At 49.5% G+C, this 16288-nt stretch overlaps 1 protein-coding gene across 8 annotated transcripts in view; it reads right to left on the reverse strand.

Moving 5' to 3' along the window:
* PACS2 (phosphofurin acidic cluster sorting protein 2) overlaps nucleotides 1-16288 on the reverse strand; it is a 77312-nt gene that overhangs the window by 45455 nt on the left and 15569 nt on the right. For all 8 annotated transcript variants that reach the window (XM_071435717.1, XM_071435712.1, XM_071435711.1 and 5 more), the window contains exons 2-3: nucleotides 4973-5060; nucleotides 1945-2034 (exon numbers count right to left, since the gene is read on the reverse strand). In XM_071435717.1, coding sequence (XP_071291818.1) covers nucleotides 1945-2034; nucleotides 4973-5060 — 178 coding nt within the window. The remainder of the gene's footprint in view (nucleotides 1-1944; nucleotides 2035-4972; nucleotides 5061-16288) is intronic.

Genomic DNA, 16288 nt, shown 5'->3' on the forward strand with positions numbered 1-16288 from the left:
GAGAAGGAACTGAGCAGGCAGGGAGCACAAAGGCACGAGGGGCTGCAAATCCAGGCAGGCAGCACAAAGGCAGGCACAAGGTGTCAAGAGCTGACTGTGTAATATGGAGATACCTACTGCTGCAAGACAACAAAACCCTGCTCTGTGACACCCACATGCTTTTACTTTGTGGCCCATGGCCACTCTCAAATATATCCCAGGCACTAAATTCAGATTTGAGCTGAATTAAGCTATGGCTGCTAGCTAGAAGTAGCTCTCAGCCATTGTCCAATTAAGCAGCAGTAAAAATTGCCATAAAAATCCAGCTGTGCTGTTTCATGAATGCTTCCCAAGCCTTACTGCATCCAAGACCACCAACCCTTCCTGCAGTCAGAGACCAGCAGCACCTCTCTGCTTTAAGCTCACTCACCTCTGCTGAAGGCTCAGTGCCACAGCCCCTCCTCTCCCCTGCTCTGGCTCAATCCCCAGCCCCATCAGGGGATAGAGAGTTAAAGGCAGTGCTCTGCACCCTGCTGCAGCACTGCTCTGAGCCCCAGGAAAAAACCCAACACACCATAATCCAAATGAATTCCAAAAAGATCTGCAGACTTGCTCCTTGCTGACACAGGACTGGCAGAGGGAGACCTGGCTTGTCTTACAGCTTTGCTCCCAACCATGGGAAAGCTGCAGCCACAGGATTCAGGTGTAGATATTCCTGGCATGCAGCTTGGTTATTCCTGTTCATAAAACAGGGGATGCAATGCTGCAGTTAACCCAGCCATCTGCTTGGGCAGCTGCAGGGTTATCATCTGTCTGCAGTGAAAGCTTTCCTGCTTCAGCTCTGCACAGGTCTGAGTAACAACCAGCCTCACATCATCACCTGAGCCTTTCTCCTTACCAGATCAAAGTCCTGAAGTCAAGCTCTAACCCACAGTCACAAAACAAAGATAATCCAGGTATCAATGCTCCTGAGGTCTGTCTGGCTCTGCTCTATGTGTGCAGGATCCTCTCTCTCACTTTCAGCAAGCCAGCTCTTATTTACCTTATTTCCCTGCTCAGGAGGTAGCACCAGGGCAGCAGGCTTTGAAAAGAGGAACCAAAAAATACAGTTGTTCCAATTCACAGCTATTCCTGTGACTCCAAAGCCAGGAGTAACTAAAAGCACACTGCTCCTGCTTCCCCAAATGGTGCCTCCCTCAGCAACTGCAACTCAGAGACTCACCTGACTCATTCCTACTACTGCCTTCTGTCAGCCTGACACTCCACACCAGCCTCACGGCTGCCATCCTCCACTGCCTGCTCATTAACAAGGCAACGAAAGGCAAAAAAGAGCCAACTCACTCTGCTTCAGCTCTTGCCACAGCTATGCCTTGAAGAGGAGAGCCTGCAAAGCCTTCCTGCTCCAGGATGCCCTGTGGAGGAGCTGGGAGTCAGCACCCTGCTCCAGCCCCCTGAGAGGAGATTCAGACAAGCTGTGCTGCTGCTCACCAGGACCTGCAGCCCAGAGCCCCGAGGCAGTCCTGTATCCCCTGGGAGCCCCCAAGCAGCCCTGCATCCCCTGGGAGCCCCCAGGCTGCCCTGCATCCCCTGGGAGCCCCCAGGCTGCCCTGCATCCCCTGGGAGCCCCCAGGCTGCCCTGCATCCCCTGGGAGCCCCCAGGCAGCCCTGCATCCCCTGGGAGCCCCCAGGCTGCCCTGCATCACCTCAGAGCCCCCAGGCAGCCCTGCATCCCCTGGGAACCCCCAGGCTGCCCTGCATCCCCTGGGAGCCCCCAGGCTGCCCTGCATCCCCTGGGAGCCCCCAGGCTGCCCTGCATCACCTCAGAGCCCCCAGGCTGCCCTGCATCCCCTGGGAGCCCCCAGGCTGCCCTGCATCACCTCAGAGCCCCCAGGAAGCCCTGCTCCCTGCAGAGCAGCCCCGGGGAGCAGCAGCAGCCCCGGCAGGAGCAGCCGGCCCCAGCCCTACCTGCAGAGAGAAGGTCAGCGCCAGCTCTGTCTCCACGTGTCCACTCGGGGGCAACACGATCTCGTGGGAGCGCAGGATGCGCTTGGAGCCCTGCAGGGAAACAAAGTCCAGCAGCGGGTGAATTGCCCCGAAGGCACCTCTCACATCCCATCCCAGCCCTGTTTACTGCACACCAGGAAACGTTGTCAGGGACTACCACAGAGAAGTGAACGGATGGCTCTGACCTTGTACTTCTGTGAAATATTAATGAGATGAAAGGGAGATATTTGACTAATAAAGATTTGGGCATATTTACTGTCCCTAACTGCAACAATGCAGCTTTTGTTCTGCCAAACCCCAGCATTGGAAAGCTCTGTGTCAACCCCCATCCCCGGAGTTGAAGTCTCCTATTTTCACTTCAGCCAATAGGTACAAGGCTCTTGTCTCCTGGGTCTGGAGCTGCAGCATCATGCTTAAATCTCTGCCATTAGCCATGGCAGACTAGGCTTTTCTTTTTGTGCACACACCCCTCTCTGAGGAAAATGGGGACTTTAACCTGTTTAAACAATTGCCAGTAGCTAGGGATATTAAAGAAAAAATTCACTAAGCATCTCAGTGGAGTCTGGAGATTTAATGTATCACAGGGCAACTCCAAATCAACCCTGTGTGTGGGCTGCCTTATGCTAACAGAGTTACCAGGCTATTTACTGTGTGAGCATTTCATTTCAGGCAATGTTTGAAGGAAAACTAGCAGGAAAACATGACAGACTGCTGCCTAGCAAACCCTTCTGCATTGTTCAAACACAGTGCAAGTTTCAGAGGTCTCTGGCTCAGCGTTCTGCTGAGGCTGCAGATCTGGCTTTGTCCAGACGGGCTGATCTCCCAGAAGCACAGAACTGGAGCTCTCGAAAAAGCAGCATCTGGGAAATCAGAGACAGACTGGGGGGGTAAACACCTCCAAGCTACATCCAGGGGGAAATGTGGTCTGCCCCATCAGCCTCAGAGAGCATCAGCAGATGAGACAGCAGCAGAGCCTTGTCTCCATCCCCTCCTCCCCAAAGGCACGGCTCAGGCTGTGATCTGCAGCCCTGCCTCAGCCCTGCACAGCTCCAGCTCCTTTCTGGGAACACCGAGGTGCCTGAGCTCCAGCAGCTGGGACAGCACACACAGAGCAGAGCCAGGCACCCATGGGCTGCCCCCAGGACAAGCAGCACACGTGCCAGTGAGGCACAGCCAGCCTGGCCGCTGGCAACAGCGGCAGCTGCTCCATTTGTGCAAAGCTCCTAATGGCAGCAATCTTGCTTTGCTGGTTACGCAACCAAAACCTAATGAAAGACCAAATATAGCTGCTTTTAAAAGACTGCAGCAGATAAACAGAGCAACGGCTCGGGAAACACAGCTGACAACTCTTTGAACATCTCTGCTCTGGAGGCTGCAAGGAAACATGGGAGATGCAGGTAAGATGCTCTCATTAGGTTTGAATTCAGTCATCCCCTCTGGAAGGGCTCTGGTGTCTGACAACTTGAGTGCAATTCCCCACACAAAGGCAGTCATTTGACAGAGACCTTGTATCTGATGATCCAGTGCCACCAGCCTCAAACAAGAGCCATGTCAGAAACCTGAGTGCTGGCAAATAAAGCATCCCTGGAAAAGCCTGTCAGCATCAGCATGATAACCTGCAGGCTCTGAAGGGATTTTTAATAGCAGGGCCTGGTGTGGAGAGGACTGCTCAGGTTCCAGTGTCTGAACCCTGCAGCAGGGCAGACCACAACCCACACACAAAATGGGACGTGAAACTCCCACGTGTTAAAATTCCCTTTGGATCTGTGGGTCTGGGCAAGCTTTCACCTACAGAAAGTGTAAGCAAGCAGTAACCTGGACAGGAAAAGAAGGTCTTGCTCTAATAAAAGCTTCTGAATTCTTCAACCCAAGCCTGGCACTCTCTGGGCACAGATCAGTCTCTGACAAGCCTCAGGTGCTTACAGTGATGCATTAATCATCTAGGAGTACAAACATATGGAAAGCTTTCAGCCTTGATAAGCAGTATCTGACAGCCTGGAAACCCACAGCAGTGCTTCTTCTGAGGCTGCCACAAATCCAGGTGTGTGAAGCAATTCTCTGCCTTTCTGCCCTCTGCTCTGGGTGCACAAACCCCGTCCCACTTAAGACTGGCACATTTTTATTCCAGCTGGACCACTCAGAGATGAGAGATACCAATTAAATCCTCAGCTATGTGTTTTTCCTTCCTGATTTCACCTTCCAAACGAGACTTTGTGTGCTTTGACACAACCAGCTCTCTGCAGGGGTTTGCTTAGCTCTTCATTTGAAAAGCAGCAGCTTTTCAGCCCAGTTAATGTTCTACTTATAGGTCTGCTAGGCTTTTCCTGGTTAAGCACTTGTGAGGGTGTGCAGTGATGGGAGCACGTGGGCCCAGCCGATGCTGTGACGCACCGAGCTCCCTTCCTTCCCCCCTCCAGGCAGAGTGACCTACATGGAGGCACCTCATTAAATGGCACAAACATCTGCTGTGAAGTGGGATATTTACTTAGGATGACAACTGTATTTTAGGAAAAGCAATTAGTCTGCACAGGCACCCTACAAACCCACTGACAAGCTTGGCTGCAGACTCAACGGGAGAGCTGCCCAGCAGCAGGGGAAGGCCAGACTCCCCCAAACCAAGACCCAGTTACCGAGATATTCAGCCCTAGACTGGTAAACAGAGATCCAGGCTTGGATTTAGTGCCAGCTCAGGAAGAAAGGGGACATGTGATCTGTGAAGAGCATTTTTACATGCAGATAAGCTCATGCTGAGCCATTGGTGAAGAATATTCTTCACTTACAACAGTGAAATGAGTTTGGAACATGGGAGAAGGGTAAGAAAAGAGTCTACACAGATCCAGAACTCCCTGATGGACTTGGGAAGAAGTCTGTGGATGCAACGTGAAGTTGCAGAAATCTGTGGATCGTTACGTGGGGGTAAAGCTCAGTTTGGACACCTGCCAGTGTTCTTAGTCAAACAGCACAATTCTTAGAACTGGGCAGTAATTACCTGCATTTTGACAGCAATGACCCCGGAAATAAGCTCCTTATCCAATTCCTTTAAGACTACCAGTTTCTTTAATGTCAAGCTGCACAACCTGCAAACAGGAACAGAAGAGAAACAGTTACAATCATGTCTGAAAAAGGAAAACCTCTGATCAGTTTTTACATGCAACAGTATCCCAGTTTGAGGGAGAACAGGTTCCAGACACAAGCCCCACGCTGATACAGACAAAGACAGCAGAAATATATGAGACTTCCTTGGCTTCTCAAGACTGAACTTCTCCAACCTTTCATAAATACAAGGAGGTGGCCAGGGGGTGCATCTGTCTCTGATACAGACCATGGCCACACGAGAGCCCCAGACAGCACTGGCCTCCACTGACCACAGCCTGGGAACCCTTGCTTTGAGCCAGACCAAAAGCTTCAGGGTCAGAGGAATTAAATTCCAGCAATATGAAAGCATAGGGTCAATCTAATTTTAAACTTGTCTACAAGGCTTTCCTAAATTGTTGGCTTTTTCAGTTTCAGACTCCTGGCTCCCAAAGATCTCGCTCCCACCTCTTCTTGTCAACCCACACATTCTTCTGCTCACCCCCAAACAAAAGTGCTAGCAAGTGCTCAGGCAAGGGCAGGGAGAAAAAAAGGAAAGAGAAAGGAGAGGACTCGAATAGTGCCCTCTGGCCCTGGTGTTCACATGCCACACATATGCAAGTAAATCACATTCTTCACCCAGGCAATGCTACATTGTTCTGGTTAAAGCTGTTTGCACTTCTGCCTCCCAGCACAGGGAGCTTGGGAGCAGATGGAATTCGGCCTCTGCAGCCCAGTTCAGGCTCTGGGTATCGGGAACATTGGTGCTGTCACAGTTTTACAGAAGTTACCAGCAGCTGAGGGAATTCAGAGGCATACCCCTAAACAAACTTCAGGCAAAGATAAACCTGAAGCCAAGACAGCTCAGTTTGAGGATAGCAGAGGCCACAGAAAGTTGCTGGGCGGGCTGTAGTGACTAGACATCATCTGTCACACTGGCCAGGAGCCAGCACTGCCTTTGTGTCAGGTCCTTACTCCATGGCATGGGCATCTCTGGCCTCTGGCATGGAATGTTAGCAGGCATCAGCATTGCTCCTCTCAAACCCACTGCTGAGCTCTCTCTCCCAGATCAAGTGTAACATCAGAGCTGTTCATGGAGAGGTGAAGTCCAGCAGGAGATGGGAATGAAAGAGGAGCTGATGCTGGATTTTGGCACAAGTGCCACTGACTGAAGCCTGCACCTGAACTACAGTACTTCACACTGGTGCCAGGTGCCTGACAATGCAGCACTGCAAGGCTAACTTGCACCTCCACCATCTTTTCCACTGGTTTGCTGCAATGCCTGAGGGCAGACAGGATCAGCCTGGGTGTAAAACAGCAGGAGAGATGCAGCTAAAGGCTCTTCCCAACAGGAGTGGGGGCAGGTGTTGAAGCAAGTACTGCTGCTCTCATCCTGAAGCACCCGTGGCTCTGCCTGAACTCTGGTCTCTCACACAGGGCCAGCAGCAGGGAAGAGCCAGGCTCAAGGTCTGCACTCCAGCACCTCTCCAAACATGTCCCTGACAGCCTCTTCTCCACCCCAGCCCAGGCCATCTGCTCTCCCTCCTCATTTGCAAAGCTCTTGTTCCTGCTAAAACCCCCAAAAACCAAGACAAGAGAGGACTACAGCTCTCTCCTTTGCAGAGTTTTGCATCACAAGACAGCACAACCAGAGATGCTGCAGAAGTTACAAAGAGGTACAAAAAACCAGGACTGCCAGGGCCTCTGTCCCCTCCTGTCCCACTGTGTGCACTGGGAGTCAGGTGAAGCTGCACCTCTCAACCTGGAGCACAGGAGAGGGTGTTGGCTTTTCCTGTGCATCCCAAAGGAAACAGCAGGCACAGACAGACACACGTGGGCCAGGACCTGGAGGAGGGAGGCTGTGAAGCCGTTTGTTTTCTTTGTAACGCTGGAGCTGGAGGACAATTGTGTTCAGCCTGCCAAAACCCACAGAGCTCCGGCCAGTCAGGTGCTGAGAGCAGAGGTAGGACAACACACTGCCATTGTCTCAGCTGACAGGCAAGGAACAAAGGCCTTTTCTCTGCAACCCCGAGCTCGAGGATGGAAAAGGTACGGGAAGAAACAATGGTGTTCTCAGCACACAGAGCAGAGCACAAGGAGGGCGTTCTGTTCTCCACCGGGCATTCCTTCAATTCATCATTTATGAGCTTTGATCAAACCCTGTGGAGCACTTGCTGCTTGGGGAAAAAAAAATTAAAAAAATTAAAAGCCTCCTTTACAGTGATCAGAAAAACAAAAGCAGTTTAAAAAGACATGGGACACATCTGCTTTCTTCATCCCCCAGTGCTGGGCTGCTGGTACTAAAAGGCACTTCACACAAAAAACAATGGAATGTTTATCCTCTCCATCGGCGGGGGGCAGGGTGTGTGGGGGATGGATAAAAATCAGTTTAAATCCCATCAAATCACTCTTACCCTCAACACACTATTTCAGTCTAAGTTGGCAGCTTACAAATCAAAGCAATCTTCAGGACATGTGGCAGAAAGGGGCCATACCTTACTCAAATCACAACAAAAGGCACATGCCAAGTGTGTCCCTGCCACCAGCATGAGGATCCCGAACTACTCACAGTACAGGGAGGATCTGTATGCCAGAACTGCCTCTGATAACACTGCACTTCTCTTTCAGCAAGGTTTTACTGTGTTCCCAGCTCAGGGGTCAGAACAGGGATCAGCCTCACAAGCCACTTTTATCAACAAGCCTGTTAGGTTAAACACCAGTAAGTCAAACAGAACAGACACGGCTGGAACTGGAAAGACATGGAGAAAGAACAAGGCTACATTTGGAAGTGTCTGATACATATAGATATGATCTCTGTGAACACAGAGAAAATAACCTGACACACACAAGGGGAACTGAGGAAGCCTCAGGTCTGGAGCTGAAAGAGCCTGAGTATTCTGAAAGCCTGGGACTGCAAATCAGGAGGTGCAGAGAAATCCTGTCTTTGCATGTTTCAGCAGTGACCTACAGCTGTACAAGGAGAGTTCAGCTAGCAAAAGCACTAAGTTAGCTGAAGCAGACTTAAATAAGGACAATGGAAATCAGAGAGCCAGTATTTCTACTCTTTATTGAAGGTTCAGAGTTGATCTCCCTGCCAGGAGCTCAGCTGGGTCCCAAACAGCAAAAGGAGCCTCTCTTCTCTGCTCTGCTCCCTGATGTGTCCCCAAGGCCAGCAGGCACAAGGTACTTTTGCCTGGTCCTGTTCTCAGGTCAACAAATCATGAGACACCTTAATGCTACAATTAAACTCCGTATTTTTACATCACTGCTGCAAGAACAGAGTTTCGAAGAGAAACCTCGACTGCCCCAATGGTTTCAACTCGCCTTGCTAATGCAAGTTGTGCTGAGCAGCTTCATCACAAGCCCTTTGCTTAAGGAAGCAGCTCTCTGCAAGGAACACAACATTTTGGTAACTGAGATGCAGCAAACGTGTCCAGAACAACCAAGTAAAGTGTCATATTCTTTACTCACTGGATGTTTTGCTTTTGCATCCCTCTGAGTAGGAAGATCAGGAAAATAAACCCCCTCCAAGAAAAAGTCTGCTGGCTGAATTAAATGCCTGTTTCTCCACAGGGAGCACAGTAATTGCACTGAGACCTCGTTCACACAGAGACAGTCGAATCAACAGGAAGGAAAAATTAAAAATTAAAGACCTGCATTTTAATTAAACCCCACAGAAGTAGGGAATAACAACAGGATGCACCACAGTTATAGGGGACTCCAAGTACAAGACGGGAGCTGGGGCAGGAAGACTGTAGTACACAGATAGCCTTTGTCCAGGTTAAGAGCTGTGAAGAACTGTTCCTAGAGAAAGTGCTCCATGCCAGGAGCACTCTCCTCTGAGGTCTGAAAACCTCAATCAGCCGATGGCTATAAGGAAGGAATTGGTTTCCTTTTGGCCACTAGACAATTTCACCTCATCCAAGTTATTCCAGCATTTCAGGACAGCAAGCAGCCTCCTGGCCCGGTGCTTTCAATGTCCACGCTGAGTGTTTTGCTTCAAGCTGACACTTTACACCCACATCAGTCCCAAAATAAACCACAAGCCATGGAAGGAGAACTGGAGGGAGACACCCCCCTACACAGGCTTGCCCAGACAAACAGAGCCATTCTGCACATAGCTAAGGGGTGTCTGTGCAGGAGAGGCCCCAGCCAGGAGCCCTGCACAGCATTTTGGGGACACAGCTGCTTCAGGGAGGTATGGATGTCTGCAGGACACCAAGAGCCAGCTGCACCAGCAGCTTCTCAGGAAGAAAAGAACACACAGACAAACCTGTGGCTGCACTCACATGCCAAAGGCAGGGCTCTGTACTGCCCTAGGAGCTAGCTAGGGGAGAAAGCAGGGCAGGAGTACTGTCCTCTGATGTCACTGATACATCAGGGCTGGGCTCTGGTCAAGGGCAGCAGCAGGAGCCTCTGGAAGATGCCTCCTCACTTTCCAAAGCTGAATGAGACAACTCCCTCAACATGACCTAATCCTGGTCCCATTGTCAGGGAAGCTCCCAAGCAAGGTGAAATCAAAAGAGGAGGCAGAGGTCAGGCACCACGGTTTCTGCCATGACAGAAACATAACCTGAGTAACCTGCAAAGAAACCTAATAGTCCTTCATTCACATTTCCCACCAAGCTGACCTTTAATCAGCTGTTCTGGCTATAGATCCATTTGAGTAAGGTTTAAGCAGCCAGGAAACAATTGCAGAGCCAGTATTTTCATTATTCTTCTTCTCAAGGATCTTGAAATCCTCTTCCCAGCATTCATACAGAGAATTAAGCTCTTAAGATTCTGGAGACTAAGATCTATAGAAATGCTGGAGCAAGCAGGTCTTGTTCAGCCAGGTAGGAGGATGGCAGCTTATTTTACACAACAGGTTCTACCCAGGACCTCACAAGGACACACATGTACAGCCAGACACTAACCTTTTATAGCTGAAATACTGTCCTGCTCACTTCAAAGAAATTACATATATGCCTACTCCAAACTGAGCAAGCAAAAGGGGATGGGTGTGTTAAAATTCTGCAGATCTGCAGAATTTTTACAAGATCCTAGAACTCCACATGGGCGCATTTGCTACTTGAAGTTAATATGACTGAGTAGTAAAGCACATCTGGGCTTAGATACTCTAATCCAATGTAACCATTGGAAAATGCTGAGAGATGTCTTCCTTCAGTAGGTCAAGACATTGCTGGCTGGCTCTAAGGGACTCACCAAGGGCACAAAGTGATCAGGGTCCCTGCAAGTCAAATAACCCTGAGTGAAAAAGCAGAGTTTACATATTCCACTGGCACTTCTCATTTCTTAGTGCTTCAGTAATCTGGGAAGGAAAGGGCACTGCTGGTGAGACACACAGGTGTTAAACCCAAACCTCCACAGCTCCACACACTCTTCAGAGAGCCAAGCAGAATCTCTCGTGGCAGTTGTGTCACACTCAACTGTTCTGACTACCTGGCCAAGACGTGATGTGTTCCAAGTCACACCTGCAGGGAATCAGCCTGTCTGACACCAACTGCTCACCTCCAGCTACATGCTCTGAACTGGGCTGCTGAGAAACAGCAGCTTTCTCTCCCTTTAGGAAATCATCTCAGCAAGAGCAGGGGTAGCTCTTCACACATCTGTTGGGCTCAGTCAGATCTCAGTTCCTGCACACATTGTTATACATGGGTTTCTTACTCTTCAATTTGATTATTTCAAATCCCTTTACAGGGTGACTTAGAGGAAGGAAAAAACCCAACCACTGACAAAACAGGGATTAAATCTGTTTCTCAGACAGGCTATGGAGTATAAAGGAGTTGGTCAAACTCACCTATGTGTTCACACCATGCTGCCTGCAAAGCCAGGCACGGGCACAAATGTAGTTAGATATTCTCCTGGTTTGCCTCTTCCAAACCCAGCATCCAGAACAACAGGACTGCAGAGCATCCTGATACCAAAGTGAGCACCAGTTAAAGTGCCTGTGGTACTGGTGAATTAGGTTTGATCAATGTTTTCAAAGTTTTGAGGCAGTAGGAAGATGCTTTATTGGCTTTAAAGAATAAAGTCAGCAAATAATGAAAAGCTGATTCACAGTTAAGGCTCCTTTGACAGACATCAGGATGACATTTTCTATATTACAGATGACACTAACACATTTGATATTTGTTGGGTTCATTCAGTAGTAGCTGGAGCAGCCAGAGGCACCATCAAGGAAGGAGATGAAGGCAGACCAGGCACAGCCACATCCATCAGACCAAAGGCTTGTGGCAGCTGTGGGTCTCACAAGCTTGCAGGAGACACCCATGGACTGCAGTAGAGCTCAGAAATGCCAATCTCCCATTTGAGAACCTACTAACCTCTGCCAAAACGCCACTGTCAGGGAGGGGGAGCCTTTAGGATGTGGGCTGGACAAGCCATTTCTGTAGCTAGGGCTTCATTTCTCAGCTAGTCGGCAACAAAGGCACAACCCACAAAGTTTACGTGAGCCAGCCAGGGCGGAGGGCAGCTCCCACCACACGCCTCACACGTTGGCAAAGAAAGACATACACAAATGAGCAAATGAATCACGCCCTAGACCAAAAGGAGACTCAAAAAACAAATCAGGGGGTGGGGAATGAAGAGGAGAGACCTTGGCAGCCACAACAAATCCAGCAGCCCTCCACTCCCTGGCTCACATTGCGTGCCTTCCTTATGCAACCTGCCCAGACAGCAGTGCCTGTCACACAGCACTGAGCACTGGGACTGCCTATTGCAGGCATGCTGCAGAGCCCTCCTGCCTGCCCACAGCCTTCCCACCTGCCCCTGAGCCCTCCAGGACCAGCAGGAGCCACATGAAGTTACCAGCAGCTGAGAAGGACCATGGGAGCTAAAGGCTTCCTGCTGTGTCCAATGTACCTCACGGCGTGGAGCAGCACATCTGCCCCAGTTTGCTGCAGCAGCAGCACATCTGCCCCAGCCTGCAGCGGCAGCAGCACATCTGCCCCGGTTTGCTGCAGCAGCATCCCCCTGCCAAGCTGCCAGTGCTGCAAGAACAACGGCAGCACCCAGCCTTCCAGCACACACACAAGGGAATCCTCGCTGTGGCAGCCAGCTCTGTTAGAGGTGTCAGCAGATGAAAGGGTTAAATAAGTGCCTCAAGGCACAGGGTTCTCCAGCACCTGCCTTGCCCGGATAACCCTCGCTCTCCTCCCCTATCCACGCCTCAGCCTGAGCACAGCATCCCCAAACACAGCGGCAGCAGCAGCGGGCCAGGAGCTGGAACATCTCCACAGCAACTGGGGCTGTCACCGCCTTCTCCGCAGCCGTGCGACAAACAGCGCTCCGACAGACAGACAGACGGCTTGTGGCTGCTCGCTCCCTCCGGAGCCGCCCGATGGCAAAGCCTCGCTCGGTGCTGCCCCAGCCGCTCCCCTCCGCAGCTGGCAGGGCCGCAGTGCCGGCCCGTTCAGGGGGCAGCACTCCATCAGCCAGTCTGGTTCAGTATTTAGTATTTTCCTTTCAACAGCAGGAAACACAGGTCTCCATGGACTCTTGCACTCTACTTTCAAAATGCTTGGCGTCATTCTGCTTTTTGTTCCCATTCCTGAACAGCCCACAGCAAGGGCCCACTGTGCTCTGCACGCTCCTGTTCCCACCTGGGGAGACAGCACAGTCCCAGTCACAGCACACTGTCCCCAAGGCCTACAAATCTTCAGAGAAAAAGGACTCTGCCTCAAACATTCTGATCTTCCCCTTTGTCTGTAAATCAGCCATCAAGAGGAAAAAACAATGCCAAGAGGAGCCTGGACTTCAGGCTCAGCCAGAAGAGCTTGTAAAGAAGGCTCAATTCTGCTCGGGTTATCCGTCACTGTGATCTCTTCAGCAGGAGAAAGTAGGACTAGGAAGCCTCCAGCTAGGAAAGCAGTCAAGGAAAAACAGATGGCTTCTTGGTGTAGCCAAAGCTGAACTTGCTCTCAGGGCATGAACAGTGTGCCATCTCTGCCTGATTTCTCTCCACTTCAAATAGCTCCCACAACATCACCTGACACAGAGGTGAGCTGAACAACCTGTCACCCCAGAGACCAGACTGGCTCACACCATGGGTCACATCAAATTACTTCTCAGTCAGCCATCCAAGAACAATTCCAAACTCACTAGCAAGTCAGGCACACGGGCCTCCCACTCAAAGCCCAAGATCCTGATGTCATGTAATTCCTAAGACTTGGTGCTTCTTTGGAAGACAACCACATCACACCGTTTCAAATAAAGAGACTGTCTGAAAACTGGTGTAGGAGATTTTTAAAATTAATTTTGGGGATGGGTTTTATGGTTGGATTTGAACTTGATTTTTTTCCTTTGCTGACCCACCTGGACCCAAGGCAGCAAAGCCAGGGCAGGGTGACCATTCCTAACCACTTTCTGTAACCTTGATTTAAACCAGCTGCATCAAGTACCAGTGAAGAGGCTTTTGTTTGTGAACTTTGCCGTGTGGCCCAACATATACAAGCTGGGAGAACCACACAGCCATAATTTAGACCCCAAAATGCTGTTTGCTTCTTTACTGAGAACTCAGTGTCCTGTAAGAGTAAAGGCAGAGCAGCTGTAAGCAGTGAAAACCATTGTGAACTTTGATGGTACGTTTGGTATTAGCCAGCACAGCAATCAGATATGCAAAGCATGTTTGCTGGCAGGCTTGCTTTCAGGCTAGAACACTTCACAGACCCCAATGCCATTCCCACTGCAGCCAGGCTGTCCAAGCCTGCCATTCTGGCCTTCTTCCAGACAGGCATGTGCAGCCAGCCACCCCAACACCTCTCAGAGCCAAGGTCTGCACTATTCCTCAAGTGCCCCATGTTTAATGCTGCCTCCCTTCTCCCCTGACCCCAGAGATAAATGATCTGACAACCAAAGTAACAAAATTAGTTACCAAAGTTTGAAACATAATTGTTTTGCACAATTCCCATTGTGCCTAAAATACAGGAGAACTATTTAGCACCACAAAAAAATATTTCTCTCCAGCGTGCAAAAATACAGAACTAACAACTTGAACTACAGAGAAGGAGGCAGGAGAACTGAAACTCTAAATGCCAATGCATTCAACAGCAGGTCAAGAAGGAAGGTTAGGAGAAAGACCAGCTCCACAAAGAGCAATTTCTAGAATTGCTACAGCTGTGCCAGACCCCCTGTGTAATGCTCACAGCACCTCAGCTGTGCACTCTGACTCTGAGCCCCACAGCTCTGCCTCACCTGTGCACAGGTGCTTTCACTGTGGGACTGCAACACTGGCAACCCATTTGTTCTCTGGCCACGGCTCAAAGGATGTTCCCAAACCCAACACATAAAAGAGTTAGAAAAGAAAGGTGGTTCTTTCCCAGAAGAGTTTATTTGAACAGTGCTGGTTTTTACATGGCAACGATACACAGCTGACAAAGCAGCCTCCATCAGCACTAAATATAATGCACAAAGGACTCTAAATCCTGCCACTAAAGCTGGGGCATTCAGCATTAACTTGCTGGAAACAATGATGAACAGCCCTCAAACAGGAACAAAACACTGAGGGTAGAGCAGCTGAAAGGTACTGTCCCTTGCAGATTTGTCTCCCCAGAAAGGAAGGGGCAAACTGAGAGGAGCTTTCCAATATTAACAGTGGTCAAAAAAGGCCTGAAAATGCCAAAGCACTCAGCACTCCTTGCAAGGAAATGCCTCTGATGGAAGCTACATTGTGCTCCAGCACATATCCCTTGCATTTTTTCCATCAAATATTCTGGGCAGCACTTGCTCATTTGCACACTGCCTGCTCAGAAGAGCACAGATAAGCTGGGAAGGAAATCACCAGAGGACAGAAATAAGGGATCCAGCGAGAGTCTGAAAGCCAAACAGCTGAACACATTACCCCAGCTGATGCAAGAATGAGATGGCTGAAGTGAAACTACCAGCGCTGCTGCCAGGGATGGAACTTCAGCAGTAACCAGAAGCAGAATTTTAACTTCCAAAACCAGCTGAACTGGACTGAAAAGGCTCACAGAGGGTGCAGTGCCCAGCCTGCTGCCAAGCACAACACGAGCTCTCCAAACACAGCCCTGGAAGCTGCAGAACCCACCAAAAATGCACAAATTAACAGAAACTGGGATCTCTTGTAGGCTTTAAAGCTGACCCGTGGGGGTGACCTTACACTGGAGCAGCAGCAGATTTTGCACTGGCAAAGACTGCAAGAAACCCTTCCCAAGCCCTGAGAGGGAAGGCACCTGCAACACCAGGCCAACTTATAGCCTGGGGTAGTGCCAGGACATGCACTTCCAGCTGGTTTGCAAATAGCTCCAATTTTCAGACCACTTCTGATCCCCTCTCAGTAAGGGCAGCTTCATTTAGGGAAAATCCCCATCTCCAGGTGATCTCAAAACGTCTCTCAACAAAACCTGAAAAATGCCTTCCCCCACAGTACGTCTCTTTACATCTAAATATACCCTGTGTGCTCTAGTTTAAAGAATCACTACTGAAAAAGAAAGCACTTGTTAGGAAATAACTCAGCACAAGGTTTTCTGTTTGTTTTCTTCTCTGTAGAAACCCCTCATGACTGAGATTTCTCTGTGTTCCTCATGAAAAAGGGAGAAAACCTGGCAACTCAGACTCTGTTTACACTCTTTTCTGAAAGCTAACATCACCTTCAAGTTTATCAGGGAAAGAAGCAACCACAATTTTTACTAAAGAAGTACAGAAGAATCCCAGTGCCAAACACTTGCTGTGGCAGGCAGAATACAGTGGTTTGCTCCAGAAAAACATTTGCAGTTCCTTAATACTCTAAACCTCTTCAGCAGCCGTGGGAAGTTGAGCTGGCAAGCAGAGATTCAATATTATTTAGAGATCACAGTTCTTCAGCATTATTGCTGGTGATATTTCATTCCTGAAAGCAATAAGGGAGCAGCAAAGCAAACCAAGTGCCTGAACTTGCTAGTTCAATCTGCCAAGAATATTTATTAAAACATCAGTGTGACCTGTGTAAGCCAGCAAAACAGTGGGCATTCAAAGACACAGGGTGCTCCAAGATGCTCAGAACTTGTTCCAGACTCCTCTAGGATTATTTCAATGTTGAATACAAGCAATAAAACAAAAAGCAATTTATAACAATCATAATCCATTCAGTCCTCAGAACCTTTCATCAGGCCTGTGAGTTCCCACTGAAACTGGATTTATCAAGATAAACTGTAGATGCTCTACAAAATAAGCAGACTGAGGTAAATGAGGCATGAACAAACTGAGTTTGAATGAGAGGCTGCTCTTCTCCAGC

The sequence above is a fragment of the Agelaius tricolor genome, unplaced genomic scaffold (genome assembly GCF_023055355.1).
Source record: "Agelaius tricolor isolate 1412-34295 unplaced genomic scaffold, bAgeTri1.0.p SCAF_11, whole genome shotgun sequence".
NCBI classification, from domain to species: Eukaryota; Metazoa; Chordata; class Aves; order Passeriformes; family Icteridae; genus Agelaius; species Agelaius tricolor.